General features: G+C 35.9%; 1 protein-coding gene across 6 annotated transcripts in view; it reads left to right on the top strand.

Annotated features, from left to right (window-relative positions):
* ATF2 (activating transcription factor 2) overlaps positions 1 to 4,959 on the top strand; it is a 61,907-nt gene extending 56,948 nt beyond the window's left edge. For all 6 annotated transcript variants that reach the window (XM_072418372.1, XM_072418370.1, XM_072418374.1 and 3 more), the window contains one exon: positions 1,052 to 4,959. In XM_072418372.1, coding sequence (XP_072274473.1) covers positions 1,052 to 1,278 — 227 coding nt within the window. In that variant the 3' untranslated portion in view covers positions 1,279 to 4,959. The remainder of the gene's footprint in view (positions 1 to 1,051) is intronic.
* Positions 4,960 to 19,189: the final 14,230 nt, after the last annotated feature.

Here is a 19,189-nt window from a genome sequence, read left to right as displayed (position 1 = left end):
CACATGCACTCAACCTTAGATGGCATTGCATCAGAAATAGCAAAGGATCACTTTAAATTAGCACCACAGCATATATAGTTTTTATAGATATCCTTTTGGTTAGTTCTTAGTGCCAAACATTTCACATTCTTACAGAGACCCTACTGCAAGATCATTCGTCAATTTCTTCCCATAAATATTATGTGCATGTAACATATTTTATGAATGTCACATGTAAAAGTTTCTCTTGTGTGGATAAAAGTTAATTCTGGGCACCCCCATCTTGGACTTCAGCAGCTGCCACAGACTCTGAGCTGCCACTTAGTGGAGTCAACATTGTGGCTAATGGAGATGGGTATAAATTACAAAATCCTGTGTTTAATTTATGCTTCCGCAGTCTGCTTTTCAATTTGAGTGACGGAACTATATCTCTGACAGAACAAAAAAGTAATATATCATAGCTTACTAGTTCTTGGTGGTGTTGCTGGATTAGTTTTGGATTCATTTTTACTTTTTGGAGGCCCCTTTCACACTTGTGGTTGGAAACCATGCAATAAGCCTCTCCCAGGCAAAGTGCTTCTACACCTCCAGGCATGGTAAACTGGTTTTTACATTCATTGTCCTTGTGGCTGCAATGTGGTTATTCAATCACCAGCCTTATTATTTTTTCTTTATTTTCACTTGATGATCCTGTATATAAAAACTTTATAAATGGGGTGCCAGTACTTCATTCTATATATAGAAGAAGCCATGGTTGTCACCCAGGCTGAACTTCAAACCTAATAGTTTACAAGAAACATAAAGTGAAAGCAAAATCAATCTTATCTCACAGCAAGTAACAAGGACACTGCAATTCTGCCAAAATCAACAGGTATTTTCTTTACTTTTTGCACCCTGAAAAATCAATGCAGCCACAATATCTAAGGACTGGTATGCCATAATATACTACATAATATACTACATTTTTAGTCTTGCGTTCAGATATCCTTTATTTTTGTCCGTTTTCATAAACTGCTTTTCCTTTTTATATGTCTACCCTCCGACTCATTTAATTTCATTTGTCCTTTTCTAGACTTTGAAAAAGATGAGAGCTCTGAAGACATTTCAATGCCCTGCAGCCCACAGACCGAAGCAATTCAACACAGTTCACTCAGCACTTCCAATGGTGTGAGTTCCACTTCAGTGGCAGAAGCAATAGCAACATCTGTTCTCACCCAGATGGCAGACCAGAGCACCGAACCAGCTGCCTCACAAGTTGCCGTGGCCCCACCTCCTCCTCCTCAGCCTTCAGGAAGTTGATTGCAAACCTATTAATTGCACCAACTCTTACCATACTTTGGTGATTATAAGAGAGGAAAAGTGCATTATAGAAAAAAGGTTTCCCCCCAGCACTCCGGCCTGGGAGCCAGCAATAGCATTTAAAAGCTTCATACTAAATGATTTTAATTGGGTTCTTTTACTGGTTCTTAGGGCTGGATTGTCAGAAAATATTTTTTTAATGCACTTGCTAACTGTCCTTCTACATGCACCTCTAATTCTAGTTATACATTGATGATCTTGCCATTTTCTCTGTTTGCTTAGTTGGTACATGCACGAGTCGTCTTCAGTTGTCTGCGGTACCACTGGTATTCCAATGCGTGCTATACCTTTTAAGCAGAGGTACTCTGGAGTACCCTCCTAGCAAGTCTGTTCTCAATGTAGTCACTTTCTATATAAGCCCTGGTATTATCATGGTGGGACCATACTTTTTGCAGAGGCACTTTGTAAGTGGGTTGTGACTTCCAGGTATATTTGCAGAATTTTGCATCTAAGACCTTTTCTTTCATTCAAATACAGTTTTAATTAGGTGATTTTTCTGGCTTTTAGGTTCGTTTCCCAATGAACCTATTTTTTCATTCACTTGTAGTAAACAGCTCTCAAGTGCATATCTGATGCAAGTAAGCAATGAGTTACTTGCCATTTGCTCTCCTTAGGAGTTTTATGAAAGGCCAGATTTTATTTCAGAATATTTTTTTTATACAGAATCCACAATAGGACAATATATTTATTTACAAAATTATGCTCCCCCCTATTTACCTGTCACTTTCTCATCTAAAATATTTTTAAAGTGGGGCTAAAATTGTTAAATATTCTTTTAAAAGCAATAGGGATCATCTTTTGAGACCTAGTGCAGGAGAAAAGGTAATACTGATTTTATGTGACATTTTATACCAAAGTTCTGCATAGTCCCTTCCAACCTTTAACTTATGTTTTAGTGCACTAGATATAATTGATTTTTGTTCTGTTTTGTTTTACTGTTTTTGCACAAATATAAAAAAATAATGGCAAAGGTAGAACTTTGTAATTTTTTTTTTTTTTGCACATGAAGTATGACTTAACATTTAGAAACTCTTTCTTCATCGAGACAGTCACTTCTTTATTTTATATTTACCTGATAATGAAAGATGCTTGGCTCTTTAAAAGGTTCTAGTCTAAGTGCAATTCTTAAGTTCCATTGCCTTTTTTTTTTTACTTTATTTAGAGAACTAATTAAAAAAAATTGTAATTATAATTCATACTGTGGAGTGCTAGTTTATTAGTAACCAGTAGAATAGTTTATGGAAATTCACATCTTTATGTGCTTCACTGGCTCCCCCGACGTATGTTAAATATTAGTGTAATTGCCAGAAAAAGAACTTAAAAATCCAACAGTACATTAGATAACTTGAAACATATTTTGGTCACTGTGTTTGCAAGCTGACTTGTACTTAATTCTTGTGTAAACGCTATCATCTTTCTGTAGCAAACTTTTGATACATCTCTTGTGGATAAACAAATCAGTATCTTGGAAATGTACATTTTTTGTTGTGAGTGTGTAAGTAGTTTAGGAGGATGATGGTTACAAAGGAGCGAATGAAGTCCTTAGATTAAGCCAGCAAACTATGCTTGAATGTTCTGAGATGCCTTCGATGTGATGCTGGCTTAAAATTGCTCTTTCATTTGTTAACAAACATTCCATGATGTAGCGCGTTCTGGGAGAAATGGTGATTGTAAGTTCCACATTCTCATAATAAATGTTGCCTGCAGGATGCTAAGTTCTCTACGAAAGTTCGCCAACTTTTTTTTTTTTTTTTTAACCAGGACAGCGTTGATTTCATCATAGGGGACATAACCACTCTTTATTTAAACTTTATAAAAAATGTAAAGGAACACAAAATGTTTCTTTGTCTGGTGATGATGTTTCCAGTCATATTTCATTAAAGCTCAGTTTTGGGTTCCACCTTCCATTCCAGCAAAACTTTCCAGTCCCCAAAGGTTTCCCCTCAGCTAAATTTTTTTTTTTTTTTGCAGATAACATCAGGCCAGTCCCATGAAGGGACTCTTATTTTCTCCATAGGTTTTCAAACCATAAGTGGACATCAATGATGCATTGCCTTTTTCTGCATTATTGTATGTGTATTCAGGGTGCTGTGGTATACCCCATCGGTTAGGGTTGGGGTCATGACACCATGCACTGAAAGGATGTCCCTGTCTTCTAGGTTGAATGATGCTGAGTACAATTTCACCTAGAACAATGTGACATTTAGTAGCAGGAAAAGAATTACCGCAGGGGATAGTGTTCAAGAGAAAGAGAGTATCACAAGACTTGCTCTCTAGTTTTTTTCTAATCTTCTGGGGTACAATAGTTATGAATTTTTTGGGAGTTGGGCTTTAAGTTTTCCAGGCTGAAGCCCCATCACTAATGCCTTGTCCCCTTTTCTTTTCTTTTTACAATGTCATGCATAGTTAAAATGTTACAAAAAGGTCTTAATTTTACTCTTTGGGTCTACCTAAAATCATGTTATTCTTTTACTATATTCTATTTATCAAACAAAACAAAGGCTGTTGGCTCTGGAGGAATTCTATAGAGGCTGTTAATAATTAATTTACTTTTACAAGCTAATAACCCAACAAACCTCAATACTGTTCTTTTTTTCATGTAGGATTGTTGGCGATCCTACCTCTCAATGTGCCATTATTGATCTTAATTCACAATGCAATATTTCAGAAAAAAATACTAGAAGGGTGTTCAGGTGACTTTAGATCACTTTGCAAAACTCTCTTGTATATAATCAAAACTTTTGCAGCTTACCTATAAGGGTGATGACTTCTTTCTTTTACCTTCTTCATGATAAATGTCATGTACCCTGTCTGAATTGAGTATTTTAATCTAGAAAAAAATATTTAAATGATGTTTTAGATTGAGTTCTAAATGCAAACTAGACCTAATCATAGGATCTGTCATATTTTAGTACTACTGCAGTCAGCATGAATTAATTACTAAATGAAACTGTAGGAATCCAAGCTGAGGACAATGCACTACCTTTTTTATTATTATTTTTTGTGATTAGTTCATTTCTGAGCTGAAGAGGCATATCGTACATTCTACCGTGTCTAATGCCAATTAACTTCAGCTGCATAAAATGTGAATTCTGCAGAAAAGCTTTATCTTTTATTGGTTGTTGAAATTATAGTTTATTTGTGAATTACTGATCGTGAAAGAGAAAAAAAAATCGTGTTATTTATACATTTCTTTTTTTTTTTTTTTTGTAATATAAATTTATCCAACTGTAAATTAAACTTTGCGCAAGTGTGGAGAGAAGTTGTACTCGGTGAATGGTGTTCGTTCTAATATTAGAAAAAAAATGTGCATCTGTGTTCGGCAAGTAAATAAGTAAATGATTTTGTTCTTAATCCATTTCATTTGTCACCACGTCTGTATGTAGCTATTTCTAATGTTTGGATTCAACATTTCACAAACTGTACTGCTTCATTTTTAGTACAGTTTGCATGAATAAATAATGTATAAAATATAATAGAACATTATTCAAATTGTTTTTATTTTTTATTATTCTTATTATTCTGTTACTGTATTTCCATTGTTTACAAAATGTCTTTATGATCTATCAAGGAGGCAAGCACATATGTACATTGAAATAAACATTTTAAAATTTAATGGAAGATGATTGTAGTTGTCTTAATCATTTTAAATAATACAGAAAACTTTTGTGGTTTTAATAAATGTATGCTATAACAGTTACAAGTTTTCCTGTAAGCTGTAAAAAAGTTGGTAAAAGTTACATTTTGAAATTTTTTCCCTAAATAAGTGTGTGTGTGTGTGTGTATATATATATATATATATATATATATATATATATATATTCTCTTATTTAAATGTAACTTTTAGCATCTCTTTTACAATATATGAAAATGTATATATGAAAAAAATGAAAACAAATACATCAAAGCTCATTTGCTAATGGAGTTGAGGAGAAGCTTCAAACAATAAATTATCCAATCATGTGAAAAGCTAATTACTGTTTACTTCTTTCATCTACTGATGAGTGCTCAACTTGATCAGCTATTTGCTTTTCACACAAAATAAAGATATTCACACAATTTTTGTGTGAAGGTTTTCAAATCTATTTGTAAATTAACCCAACATTTTTAAAGGGATTTTGAAGAAAAAAAAAATTAAATTTTACACTCAACTTTAAATATTAAATCAGCCATGAAAACGGCATCCTATACTTATTGTACCAGTTCTACAGTATTAAAAGGCTTGAATACTGCCAACCACAACTATATGAGTATTATTTACTACAAACTGAAATAAACTGTGTTTATGCAGCTGTTACTGAACAATAAAGATCCTGCAAACTTCAGTAATAAATGTAATGCTAGGAAAGTATCGCGCCAAATTTCATTTTAAATACTCTGCTGTCTGAGTGTTCCAATGACTGCACCTGATTAGATTAGTAGTGATCAGGCCATGTTCAACATTCTAATTTATCTGAGTTTTAGAAAAATATTCTGTGAGGGTTCTTTTTTATTATAATAGTTAGGAAACAAAACAATTTCAGTATACTGATAGTTGCTTGTTTAGTAGGTGCACTGCACATTTTTTTCCTTTATTTAATGAGATTAATTTGTGATTAGATGTAAGGTTTATTAGATAGCTGTCAAATTATTTTAGTTAAATAATATTAGTATAATTATTACCATTATTAGTATTAGGTATATTTAAATGATAAATATTATAATATGAATATATTCTTAAAATATCATATTCTTTTAGTTATTACTTATGTATTAATGTGTTTAATAAAATATATAAAATTCATTTTTCAATATATATTTATCTTTTTAAAAACAGATCTGTACAATCATTTTGATTAAATTGAAGAAAATCTATGATATTATTCTGTGTGACTGCTCACAGAAGAAGCTCACATAGGAAATGAACCTTGATGGCTCTTTAAACAGAGACTTTCTAAGGGTATTCAATGACAACATATTTCTAATCCAGGTAATAATGCTTATATCAAGCGATTCTTTTATATGTGACAGTCTTGGATATTCCCAGGCAAAAAAGCTTTGTTGAGACTGGCTTGCATGCTTGTGCCCCTCTTTGCTGAGAACAACTGACTTAAGCCTGCATGTCCATCCTTTTAAACCAAAGGTCAGTCGTCTTGATCTCTGCAGCAAATCGTACTGCATAATTTCTGCAAGTTTGTGATAAGTGTTGCAGAATTGTAGTTCTGTTAGCTGAGTAGCCACGGGTTGCATTCCTATTCGCTATACTTTTTAGCATACTAATTTATTATTTGAATAATTATTAACAGGTTTTACTTATAAACTATATGGATCTAAACAGCGCAAATATTTGAGTAATGAGATCATCTGGATGGCAACAACCGCTCTGTGCCCCGATGTAATATGGAAATAGGAGCTTTTGATGTGGTACAGCATGGCAACCAAAGGAACTGAACCATACATATGCAACTTATTTTAAATGTTAATACTTCTTCCACCAGAAAAAAAAAGTATCATATAGGTGAAAGCTGATAAATTGTTGTCACTGGCAACCAAGCTGGTTTAAGCACTAATTAGTACATAGTACAGAACACTAAAAGTGTTCTGTACTATGAGTCTTCTGATTGTCTGGGATCAGATCTGTTACTGCACTATGGATACTGCTAACCAGTTTTGGTCATGGTATCCATGCAGAGAATTTATTTTCTCTGAGTTTTGTATTGAATAACAAAGAATGTTGCTACCATTTGCAGCCAAAAGCTTATATTTTCCTACTGATTCAAACTGTGCAAAGGGAAACTTTTTAAAGGTTTAATTGACTGTAGATATAAAAGGCACAAATTATTTCTGCTCTGTATTCATTAAAGAATTTTTTTTCATCACTGGTTCTTTTTTCCCCCCCCCCATTAAAATGAAATAACTAGACAGAACCGTTATATTTTCATTATATACCTGATTATACATCCCATGACCTCATCATTACAAAGGCTCTGCAAAATTCCCCCACCTCTTAGATTTTACGCTCTTCGGGGCAGGGTCCTCTCCTCCTCCTGTGTCACTCCTCCTCCTGTAAAATATGTTGGTGGTAAATAAATACAGTTTATTAATATTAACATTGGTGGTGAAAGGGGCCAGCAGCATGTTGCACATAGCTTTCGGCAAACTGTGGTAACCTCAACATGTTTGCCTGGTTGTCACTGTGATAGTTCAGCAATTGTAGCTTCCATGTTTTCTCAAGTTTCATTTAAAATCTGTTTTAGATAAATTAGTGCTGCCATTACTCACCTCCTGCCATTTGAATGGGAGTCATGCCGATCCACTGACTTTAGCACTTATAGTTCCTTACTTGGAACAAACATGCAGGAAAACAGAACTTCCTAACATGCTTGTTCCAGGTCAATGACACAATGAGGTTTTGAAGCCAATAGGCCTGATTTATTAAAGCTTTCCAAAACTAGAGAAGATACACTTTCATTGTTTAACATGCATAATCTAGAAAACCTGGAATGGATTTTTTAAAATCATTTGCTAATTTTCAACAAAAGTTTTCAATCCTGGACCAGATGCATTCCAGGTTTGCTGGATCACCCAGTTTTACTGATGAAAGTGTATCTTCTCCAGTCTTAGTGAGCTTTAATAAATCAAGCCCAATAATTCAGCAAGAATTCCATGGAACTAATATTTTTAGACATTAATGTTTCAGTTGATATTTATATCTCTTGGCACAGGTTTAAAGCAGTTTGACAATATTTTTCCTAATAGGGCCCTAGCACAAGAAACATTATGACCCTGACCCTATGACTTCCTGCAGATTCTTTCTCATCAATAACTATACTTCTGAGTCTCCGTGTCATTCCATTAGTAATGTTTGTATTGAGCAGTGACTCTTAAAACCTGGCAGTCATTGGGCCACAAGGAGGAATGCAACCTCTTCATACAACACACCTATTGGCTGATGGTGAAGACGTTCATATATAATAATATATATAATATATTCATATTGAATGCCAATTTATGGAAGAGAAAACCAGGATTACTCATCTAGCAAACCGTATAAAATATTAAAACACGCGCTTCATTTTGTACCGTTTTTTCTTTTTACACATTTTACACATATACTCTTCGTGGTTTGTTTTTGATCAAAATTATCCAAAATGTACTCAAATTATCTCAATAAAATCTTTTAAAAATAGATTTTATGTCTTGTTTTTACAAGATGTGTTCTTGTTTGTCCTTTGAATCCATTTTTAAGTTGCTGAAAGCAAAATTTGAGTCTGACATTAAAATGTACATGTCATGTTATTTGGAAATGTCAGTAGTTCCCACATTACATTGTAATTAAAAAGAATAATACATTGTGCCATAAAAGTTCTTCAGGGCTCACAAAGTAAGAAACAGTTCCAGTGTTGACCAAAGGTACGTATATATATATATATATATATATATATATATATATGCCCCATATAACCCCCTGTAGATCTGCCACATCATCATGCCATTACCATTGGAAGTTGTTAATTTGGATTTTCCTTCAAAATTTTCTATTGATATATCTCAGTTATCTTCTCTTCCCATAGTATTAACAGCAACCAACCATCATGTTTCCAATTTCCTGTTCATTCAGATTGTTTGTCAATGCAATTTTGTGATCTATGAGTTATTTTCAGAAATGCTCAGACCACTTCAATTTTAATATTACAGTTTTGTGTTATAAGATAGGTAATATATTATTTTTCAGTGTGGTGTTGTTTCCCCATAATTGTTTTGTGAACTGCTGGAAATGAATTAATATTGTGCTGGATTCTGGTTGTGTCACATGGGCTAGCAATAAGCACACGTGGTTGTTCTAGTGATATGTGACAGGTAGATTAGAAAATAAGTGGCATATAATGACACAGTTATTGTAACAAGATGGGATCTCCAGCCATGGCCTTTTATCTCACTTGTTTTTTGGTTTGGTGGAAAATTGTGCTGTTTTTTAATTCTCACTTTGAACTGCAATCAAATATCATACCTAGCATCTAATTGACTGTGTTGTTCACTTTTAGGAAGTTGTGTGTATTATCTTATCAAATATGGAGTAGTTTACCCTGTACAGAATAGAGTTTGCCATCCCCTACCTCACCTGAACATTGGATATATAGAACATGTAATATCTCTGGGCTGAAAGTTTCAGAGAATAGAAAGTAGGGGTTTAGTTGGCATTTAAATAATTATGTTTTTTTATTTGGAACATAAGGTAAACATGTGCCTATACATAGATTATATTCAAAGTGTAATCTTGGTAGTAGAATGACACTTTAACCCCTTGAGAATAGGGGTTTAAGTCCCAGTAATTTTGGTAAAAACTGTTAGAATATTGGTCTATTCAGGAGTAGAAGAAATGTGCGTCACTGATTCATTTCACCTATACGAAAAAATTGAAAAAAAATGATTGCATCTGATGCATTTCATCTATACAGGCTCCTTCTGAAAATGAAGAGACCCAAAGGTGCAGATTCACTGCAGGTGCTGGATGGGAGGTTTTATCCCCATGATAGGTTAGAGCAAGGGTGCCCAACTGGTGGATCGCAATCTACCGCTAGATCGCAAAAGCAACGCGAGTAGATCGCGTTCTGTGTACCTGATGTTCTCCTTGCACTGATTGAAAGCCCATGATAGCAAGCCAATGATAGAGTGAGGTAGGTAAAATGATGGTGGTGGAACTTTGACAGCAAATTGTAGTTTACTACATGAGAGTGGGGTCACTGGGCAGGTATGGGGTGAAGAATCACTTCCATCTGTAGAATTAAGAATATTCTAACAGGAGACCGAGATGCTGTCCTTGACAACCACCAGCCAATGTGAGGGAAACTGTCCACGGCTACAATAATAATAACAATACATGTGGGAGACCTTATACATGACTCCATAGATGGTGGAAAATCCTTTCACTCCCAACCACCCAATGCCCCTGCTACCTTGTGCTACTATTAGTCAGCTAGAAAGCAATTGGCAAATTAAACAGAAGCTGTTTTTTTTTTTTTTTTTTTTGTTAACCACATTGAAGTATTATGTCTGTTCCAAAGTCTCATACGATTAAAGAAATTGCAAATTGGTACAATTCAAGTTAAACCAATCACATAATCAAACTCAAAACCACAAACTTGCCTTATACACCGCCTGCCCAAAAAAGGTCACACACACTCATTTTGTCGTCTTCAGCTTTTATTACTGTATGCATACATTGTGCTGTCCTTTCAATTAGCTTATGCAAAGTCAAAAATGTTTTTTTCTGACCAGAGATGCATTAGGCTTTTGACAATATCTTGAATTGATGATTAGAGGGTAGGACCTCTGCATAAAGTCTTCGTTTTGTCTATCACATCCCTAAGATTTTCAATGGGGTTTGTGTCTTTGTTCTTTTTTTATTGTAATAACTGTAAACGCTTAATAATAATTTACATTAAAAAAAAAAAGATTCTCAATGGTCAAAGTCTGGACTGGTGGTGGCCAATCCATGTGAAAATGAAGTCTAATGCTCCCTAAACCACTCTTTCATACATTGCATGCAAGGATTCCTGGCATTGTTATCTTATGCCATTACAAAAGAAACTTCCTGTGGAATGGAAAACCTGTTCAATAAGGATATTTAGGTAATCAACTGATCTCATTTTTCGGGAACATGTTATTGCCAAATTTAAACCTGACCAACTTAAGCAACCCAATATTATAGAACTGCAAAGACTTTTTTTTGGCTAGACATTCTAAATACAAATATATATCTATATGGATCAGAAACCAACTCCTTACAGTCACTAGTTCTTTCAGGTGACCTCAATAAACCAAGAATTAGATTTATATGGAGTAGTATAGCTATACTCTTTCTTGGCAAACATCTGCTCAGATTCTAAATTCATACTTTATATTATCTAAAATAATAAAGATTGCTTTGTCTTCCGTTGAGGTAAATGTACAACTGTTTCTTAAACATTGCACCACAGTAAATATGTCCAGTGTAATATCATATCTTATAATAAACCTTTCAAATAATGTCCATTGCACACATATCCTCTTACCTTGAGAAGTCTGCATTTCTCCTAGATATTACTGGATAAGATGTCCATATTAAAGTAAACACACTAGATAAATAAGATTGGTATCCTCATTTCTAACCAATCTGTCTTTATAGGCTCTCAGATGTATATTTAATATGGTTTGATTTCACATAATGTCATTGTGTTTCCTGCTGCATGTATTACAGTACAGAATCATCAATATGTTGGGGTGATGCTCCATCTAGTGGTCCTAGTAAATAACCACTAGCCAGAATTCAATAAAGCAATGGTTAACTTGCAAAGAATCTCAAAACATTCAATTAGAATTAATCTTCCAGTTATCCAATCCCTATAAATGAAAACTAGGTTAGATGCTATTAGTTGCTGCACTTTTTTGGAATACATTTTTTTAATAAGCCAGTAAATCTCAAATATAAACTGCTATTTATCTCTGTCTGTTTTTGTTTATGTATGGAGTTTTTGAAATTATATTGTTACATATAAATCTTAGCTGCAGCAGGAAATAAAGCCTGTTTCCAATATTTTGTCCTACACTCCAAGTAGCTATCACAAACAATGGAGTTCTAAAGCCCTCATTTGTGAGACTGCACCACTGCATGTACCTAACTTACTGCCTAAAGAGACCCTGTCACCAAGCTAATTTTATACCAAACTTTATTGTTAACAGAAGGAAAGGAATATGATATACATCAAACAAATGAACAATAACAGCTTTAGAGGAGGAATATTCCAAAATGAGGGAACTGGTTTCAAATTATTATCAATCAATAGCATGTTCTAGCAACTTAAAAAATCGAAATGAACCAAACATGCCCTAGGGGTGAACACATAAAGAACAAATATTAAATGGACTACAGTATAACATAATAAGGCCTTCCCATCTCCCCATGGCCATCCACATACGTATTATGACAAAGAAAGAAGACCAGCTCCATCCACAGATATAACACCCCTCAGATACCCCATATTATAAATTAAATCTGGTTGCTTGAAAACATGGGGTTTCTGCGTGAAGGTAATCCTTATAACACCCCAGAGAGGCAAGGAAGCCTCAAAGAAAAAAGCTAAGAGGCATGGACAGCTTCTACCATTCTCCTGCCACATGACCACCCGGCGCAGATTTTTTCCCCTTATTTTTATTTTTTTATCTAATTTTTCAGAAGACAAGAAATAATAATATATGTTTTTAACATACATATATCAATGTCAAAGGTTCAGCATGCATATAAAAAGGGTATCAAGTTACCATGATTTAACAAAGAAATGAAGTGGGAGACAGGTTAACCTCCCTGGCTGTCTGAATTATTATTATTACACAGTATTTATTTAGCGCCAACATATTACGCAGCGCTGTACAAAGTCCATAGTCTTGTCACTAGCTGTCCCTCGAAGGAGCTCACAATCTAATGAATACATAAGTATTTTTAAATGTCAAAGCGGTACATTTAGAAACACCTATTATTTTAAATTTCCCACCTGGTCCCGACCCCCAGCCGCACGCTCACACGTCCCATACCTGCCTGGCATCTGCGTCTCCTTGCCTCGCATCCCCAATGTTCACATGCTGCTGCTGCCCCTGCCTAGCCCTGCTGTCTTTGGGGGCTAGCTCTGTATGGTGTAGTGTGGCACCACATACAGAGCCGGGTTCTACACTACATGGTGAATGTGCTGTATAGTGTAGAGCTAAAACAAAAAGCCACCAGGATCCAAGGATTTATTTTTATAGCACTATCAGTACTACTTTCTAATGAATTGCTCCCACAGGTTTGGAGACTTGGAGGCTTGTGGAGGTTTGGAGCTGGGCAATGTGTATGTATATAATGACTATTTGTAAATGTAATATGACTAGTTGAGTCACAATATGTTTACCACAGCTATTTCATTAAAACTTCACTGTCAATTTTGCTCAGTCAAGGCAAAGTGGCAAACTCTTTCCAAAGGAATTCTGTACCAAAAAAATATTGAGGATGCCCTTGCTGATCTCTGTACTACTCATATCTTGGAGCATTGGAGGGAAAGGAGTGTACTTGCCCCAGGGTAGTGAAAGGCATCATGGAAATTCCTTTTCACATCATCCTTGACAGAATAGGAACATCTAATCTTTGCAGTGAGTCTGTAAGCATTCCTGGAGATCAGCTCTAAGGGCAGAGGGATGGGGTGAACCTCTGGCAAATGGACGTGTTTTCATAGAGGAGGGTATGATTATTAAGTGTTTAATCCAGCATAGATCTGATAAGACACACTATGCTAACAAAGTGTATGGAGTTATAAAGTCAGCAGTGGTGGCTTTCTAACAAGTACCTAAGCATCAGATGTATTCTTCATATTTAGTACATGCGTGCTATTTGCTGTGTAAGATTACCACTTGTTTTTTTAACTACAGTGCATCCCTTGACAATGACTTAATCTGCATTTATTTCCCAAAGGAAATTATTTTTGTTTTGGCTTTAACTGGGATCAACATCTTCTTCCTGATCAGGCATTTTACATGGTCAACATCTACTTCCTTGACTGGATCTAAATCATGGTGCCGTGTAGTTCTTGAGTGTTTTTGCAAATCCTGACAGCAGTATAAAGCCCCATATCATCTTTACATGGTATCAACAGCCTTTACTATGGGAGTTATTACCAACAATTTATTGGTGATTAATTGCTTGAACTATATGAACCCACTCTCACAAATAGTAAGGTGCCAAATTGCAAAGGCCTGCAGCTGGTGCAACTAGGACTTGTAACCAATGGTATGATTAAGATACTGGAAATGGGCTGCAACTTTTTTAAAATGAGGTGCACGAGTTTTCTAATTTTGTTTGCTAAATAATAGGTAAAGAGTCAGCACTAAAAAAATGTAAATCAAAACCCTCTTACTTTTAAGCATGAGATTTCTACAAAAGCACATTTACCTTTAAAAGCAGTTTATTAGGCAATGTACAATTCTGCCATCTAGTGTCACAATTGTGGTAGTACTGCTGGACAAACTGATCATTGCTGATTTGTATTCTACATGCATGATTTAAGATATAAATCTGAGTGACATACCAGCAATATTTGTCATTAAAGAAAATGTGTACTAAGAGAAACTGCTGGCCCCTGCTTAAAAAAGCTTGCTGACCTGCTTATACAATTGTTTAATACATTTTTATTAAACATGTAGAAGTTCTGACTTTATTGGCTAAATGCTTGTTCCAGGTCAGTGTGCCATTACTGTTCTTCCAAAGACAGAGAAAGCCAGACAATTTCAGAGATCAGCAAGGGCATCCTCAATATTTTTTTGGTACAGAATTCCTTTGGAAAGAGTTTGCCACTTTGCCTTATGGAAAATATCTTATCATTTTTATTACGATTGTATCGTAGGAACTATTATTTCGTGGTTATGATGTCGCCATTGCCTGAATTTAAGTAATATTGGAGCAGTAGAGCTCTAGCCAGGATATGTATGCACAGGATATTTGCACATTAAGGCAGACTTCTATCACATCACAAGAGAACCCTCCTTGATGTGATGCCCACCCTCTCCCTCATAACTTTGGCATCTTCTCCCAATTTCAAGGTCTACAGCTGTTTTTGATTGGCTGGCCTAGGATGATACGCATGGAATTTACTCCATCCTGCCATCCACCCAACACCAAGATTACGTACTAACCTGCAATTATATGTCTCTGTGTACAATGAACAAAAGTGCTAGTGGGCAGGAAAGAAGAATATACTGCAGGAGAGACATTTAAGGTCTCCACTGCCACCAAAAGTTACCTGCTGGCATTTTTAAAGTGACTTAAATTTTGTTTGAAACTTGGATTGCACTAAAGTAGACCAGTCATCCTGAACACAAAACAAAAAGGAATGGCTTCTTAATTGGAAGTTCTGGGATTTAATTGTTTGAAACAATTTAAATAAAGATTAGCCTACATGAAACACTTCCATGTTCCAAGTCAGTGCTAAAGGTTTCCTGTGTTCCAACAAACATTTATAAAACTGCAGGCACGGAGCTGTCTTACGGCAATGCATTTGCTACAGGAAACTACAGAAGATCGCCAAGATGGCTCACATTAGGAGACTGTCAAATACTGCATAGCTCCTAAATGAGATTGTCAGAGACTGCACATTCTACGAGATACTGTCAAAGACTGTGGGCATGTTACAGGAAATTATCTTCATGCATGTTATAGGACACTGTGGGGAACCTTAGATATGCCAAAGGGAGATGCCATAGGTAACAGGGCCATGTGATGCCAATGCAGTCTTTGGAATATTTCCATTTTGGGCATAAAACATATTGTACGTTTCTCATAAAAGAAGAGATCAGAATTTCCTAATGTATCTGATCCACAATGTGTTGTGTGCACTTATCATTTTGGTTCATTTGCAAACAGAGCACACACCCAGCATTGTCCTCATATTATGAAAACAGACCATATTATTTCAAACAGAACAAAGAAATAATAAAATCTGGAATGAATAGACTTTTCATAATGAGTGTTGATGTTAAATACAATATTTTTGGCACAGGTCACTGAAATGCACTAATTTCTTCAGGAACAGTTACCTCCCTTCCTGTAGGAGCAGGCCAGCTTTCCGTATAGCCAAGACAATGTGGGGGATTTATCATCTTAACTGGACTGAGGGTGTGCAGAAAGGAAGCAGATTTTAATATTTTCTATGACATACAGTTGCAGCTTGATTGATAAATTATCTCCTCTGCTGCTTAGAAGTAGGACTGTGCAAATCCAAAACCTTCCACTGATCACATTTTACAAGGTCAAATTAAACAAAAGGCAATGATTAAAAAAAAGAATATAAAGGTAACCAAGTAAGGGAGTAACTTAAATCATTACTAATTCGCATGTTTTTCAGTAAATTTTTATGGCATGTGTGTGTCACTGGTTGTAAAGTACTGATCTGGTTGCTAAATGTATAGTAAATCTTTGGCTATGGACATTTAAGTAAAGAAAATACCTGCTGATCCTGCCAGAAGTAAAGTCTGCTTTGAGATTTGTATGCTATCTGTTGCCCTGTTAAATCAATGTTATCAGCTCTACCCAATTGTTCTATGTGGACCAAAGGGCAATTTTCCCCTTTGTTACAGAAATGAGAAGGTTAGGCGTTACATAATCCAAATCAGTAGCAAGCACAGTGCTGTGAAAGTTGACACTTTAGAAGCAGAGCTATTACAGGAAGGATTACCAGGTGATTATAAAGAAAAAAAGTCTTGAAAGGATCTTTTAAAAAATTTCTCTACACTACTATAGAATTTTGTTATATGATAAATGAGCCATAATTGCCTACTGGCTAAAAACTGAATTACTACAAAATACAAAATATATAAAACAAAAAAAGAGTTCAGCCTTTTGATTTCCTAACAATGAAAAAAAGTAGTACATTTGGCTAACATGATCAATCCATACAAGCTTATGCATTACAATATACATATTACCTATAGGGCTGACACCCCACAGCCCTACAGAGACACCCCTCCTCCCTTCCCTCTCTACAGAACAGGCTGCTTGGTAGAGAATATCAGAGGTTCAAAGAGTGTCTACCCAGTATTAGAATCCAGAGGATGATGACATGAAAATGAGTTCTCTCCAGAAAAAAAAGCATGTTAAAGGGTGCTAAAACTCTGCCATGGTCCAACAATGTGACACCATGGAGAAATTTGTTTGCTTCCCGAGTACAGCAACCATCTTTAATTGACCATACCTTACTAACACCTAAACCTTAAACCTATTACCTAGTCAGAAAATGTTGATCTCAGTTGCCTTTTCTCTCCCTGATTACCCCTTCTTGCCTTTCTGCTGTTCATACCTTCCTGGTCCTGGTCACCCTGATCCTGAAGTATAAAGGGGACCCTTAAGGTGGTTGTTGTCTTGTTACAGACTAATTTTGGACTATTCCTGGGAACCATGACCCTCATACATACCTGTATCTCTGCTTGTACTTATTACATTATACCTTAAACCTTCTTTGCGTTACCTCTGTCATTTAATCCAAAATTTAATTGCATCCCATTGTTAATTCTGAAATGTAAAAAAAAAACTGCTGTACTGTGAATTCCTGGCCGATGAAGGTGTGTAGGTGTGCCTAGAGTTTTGTGCTCTTTACATATGTGTTTCTAAGCCCCCCCCCCCCCACACACACACACACACTAAATATTAATTAATTAAAATGTAATTTTTGAAGAATATGGTACCAAAAGGTAGCCAAATCTGTGTCTGCGTGTAATTTTTACATAACACACAAAGATGTTACATAGTTTTTAGCAGTTGATTTGCCATATGGCAATGTAGCAGCATCTGCTCCATCAATTGAAAGAGATAGTGATATTTATTTGGAATGTAATTTTTTATCAATTATATTCTTATAATTTCCATTTTATATATTCAACTAAGATTCAAGTGCCGTTCTGTTCAATAGAGAGGGGATGGAGAACAAGTGAGTGCCACCCTCCTGTGCGCTCCTTCCTTCACTTGTATTGCGGTCGTTCATTGTTGGTCACTCATGGATCAGTCAGGGCGACTTCTGTACACATGTCAGATTCTCACCAAAGAAGAGCCTGATTGGGATGTGTGTACACACCATTAGGTGACTCAGGTATACAAAGCAGTGTGACAGAAAACCTGACTTTTCTATACCGCAGTTTCTTGTTCACTTACGGGTGTCTTCACTCAAACCCTGTAACTAGACATTGAAAAGAGAGGTATCAGATTATTGTGCTCTGTCACTTTCCTACTTTCAGCTGACTGGTAGGGATAAGCAAGAATGCTCTTGGCATTCTCGTGAAAATTTCCTTGAACTTCCAATGGTTCTGCAAAATTTCGGTGAACCGATTTCGCCAAACCATCGGAAGAGGAAATTAAAACAGGAGGATTCCCAGAGCTGCAATCATTGATGAGCTCAGTTTGCGATCCCCGGGGCAGCCCTGGGGATCACCTGCAGTCACAACTGTGACTGCAAAGTTCCCAAGGTCACGTGACCGTGGGAACTGAACTGCAGATGAACTCTGCAGTTCCACTACGATCCCCGAGGCACTAGAGGTTAATTAACCTTTAATGCCTCAGAGATCGCACACTCTTCTCAATGATTGTAGCAATGGCTGCAATCATTGAGAAGATGCGTGGCAAAGGAGAACCTCCTGACATTGTAATATAAGTATCTCTTACAAATGATACATTTGGTACAGATACAAGTGTATCATTTGTAAGAGATACTTATATTACAATAGAGGTTAATTACCTCTAGTGCTTGGGGATCACAGAGGTTTTCCAGGGCTGCACCTCTCGGCGAATCAGAAGGGGTGATTCGCCACGAGATCGAACTTAATATTCTCGCTCGCTCATACCTACTGACTGGCTTCTTGTACAACTCTTCCCTTCTGCTCTTAGAACAGACGGCAAAAGTGATACCATGTGATAAGGGTACTTTCCCAGCTTTCATTTCAAAATACATTTATTGAAGCATTACTGTATACAGAGCTGCAGTAATTTGTTTTTATATCTGCCAGGAGATCAGTTTTTATTTCACTTGTGTGGATAGAGGACACATCTAAGAGAAACCAGAGGTGTGCAACCAACCTGACCACTGAAACATGTGCATAAACATGCTTGCATAAATTGTCCATGCTTGTATTTTATTCATAATAAAGTTGAAGGTGAAGCACACACAGGAAGCTTTTGCTTATTGCATGTAAAAAAAATAATAATTGGCCAGTTGCTATTCTCAAGATCAGTCAGGTTGCTGGTACCACAGCAAAACCACTTGGGTAGGAAAGGAAAGAGGTGAAGAGCCAACATTAAGTACAAATAGGCTCCTTATGAATGTTT

Source organism: Pyxicephalus adspersus, chromosome 7 (assembly GCF_032062135.1).
Source record: "Pyxicephalus adspersus chromosome 7, UCB_Pads_2.0, whole genome shotgun sequence".
NCBI classification, from domain to species: domain Eukaryota; kingdom Metazoa; phylum Chordata; class Amphibia; order Anura; family Pyxicephalidae; genus Pyxicephalus; species Pyxicephalus adspersus.
Note: the sequence above shows the minus strand (reverse complement) of the source record. Positions and strands in the feature narration are given on the sequence as shown.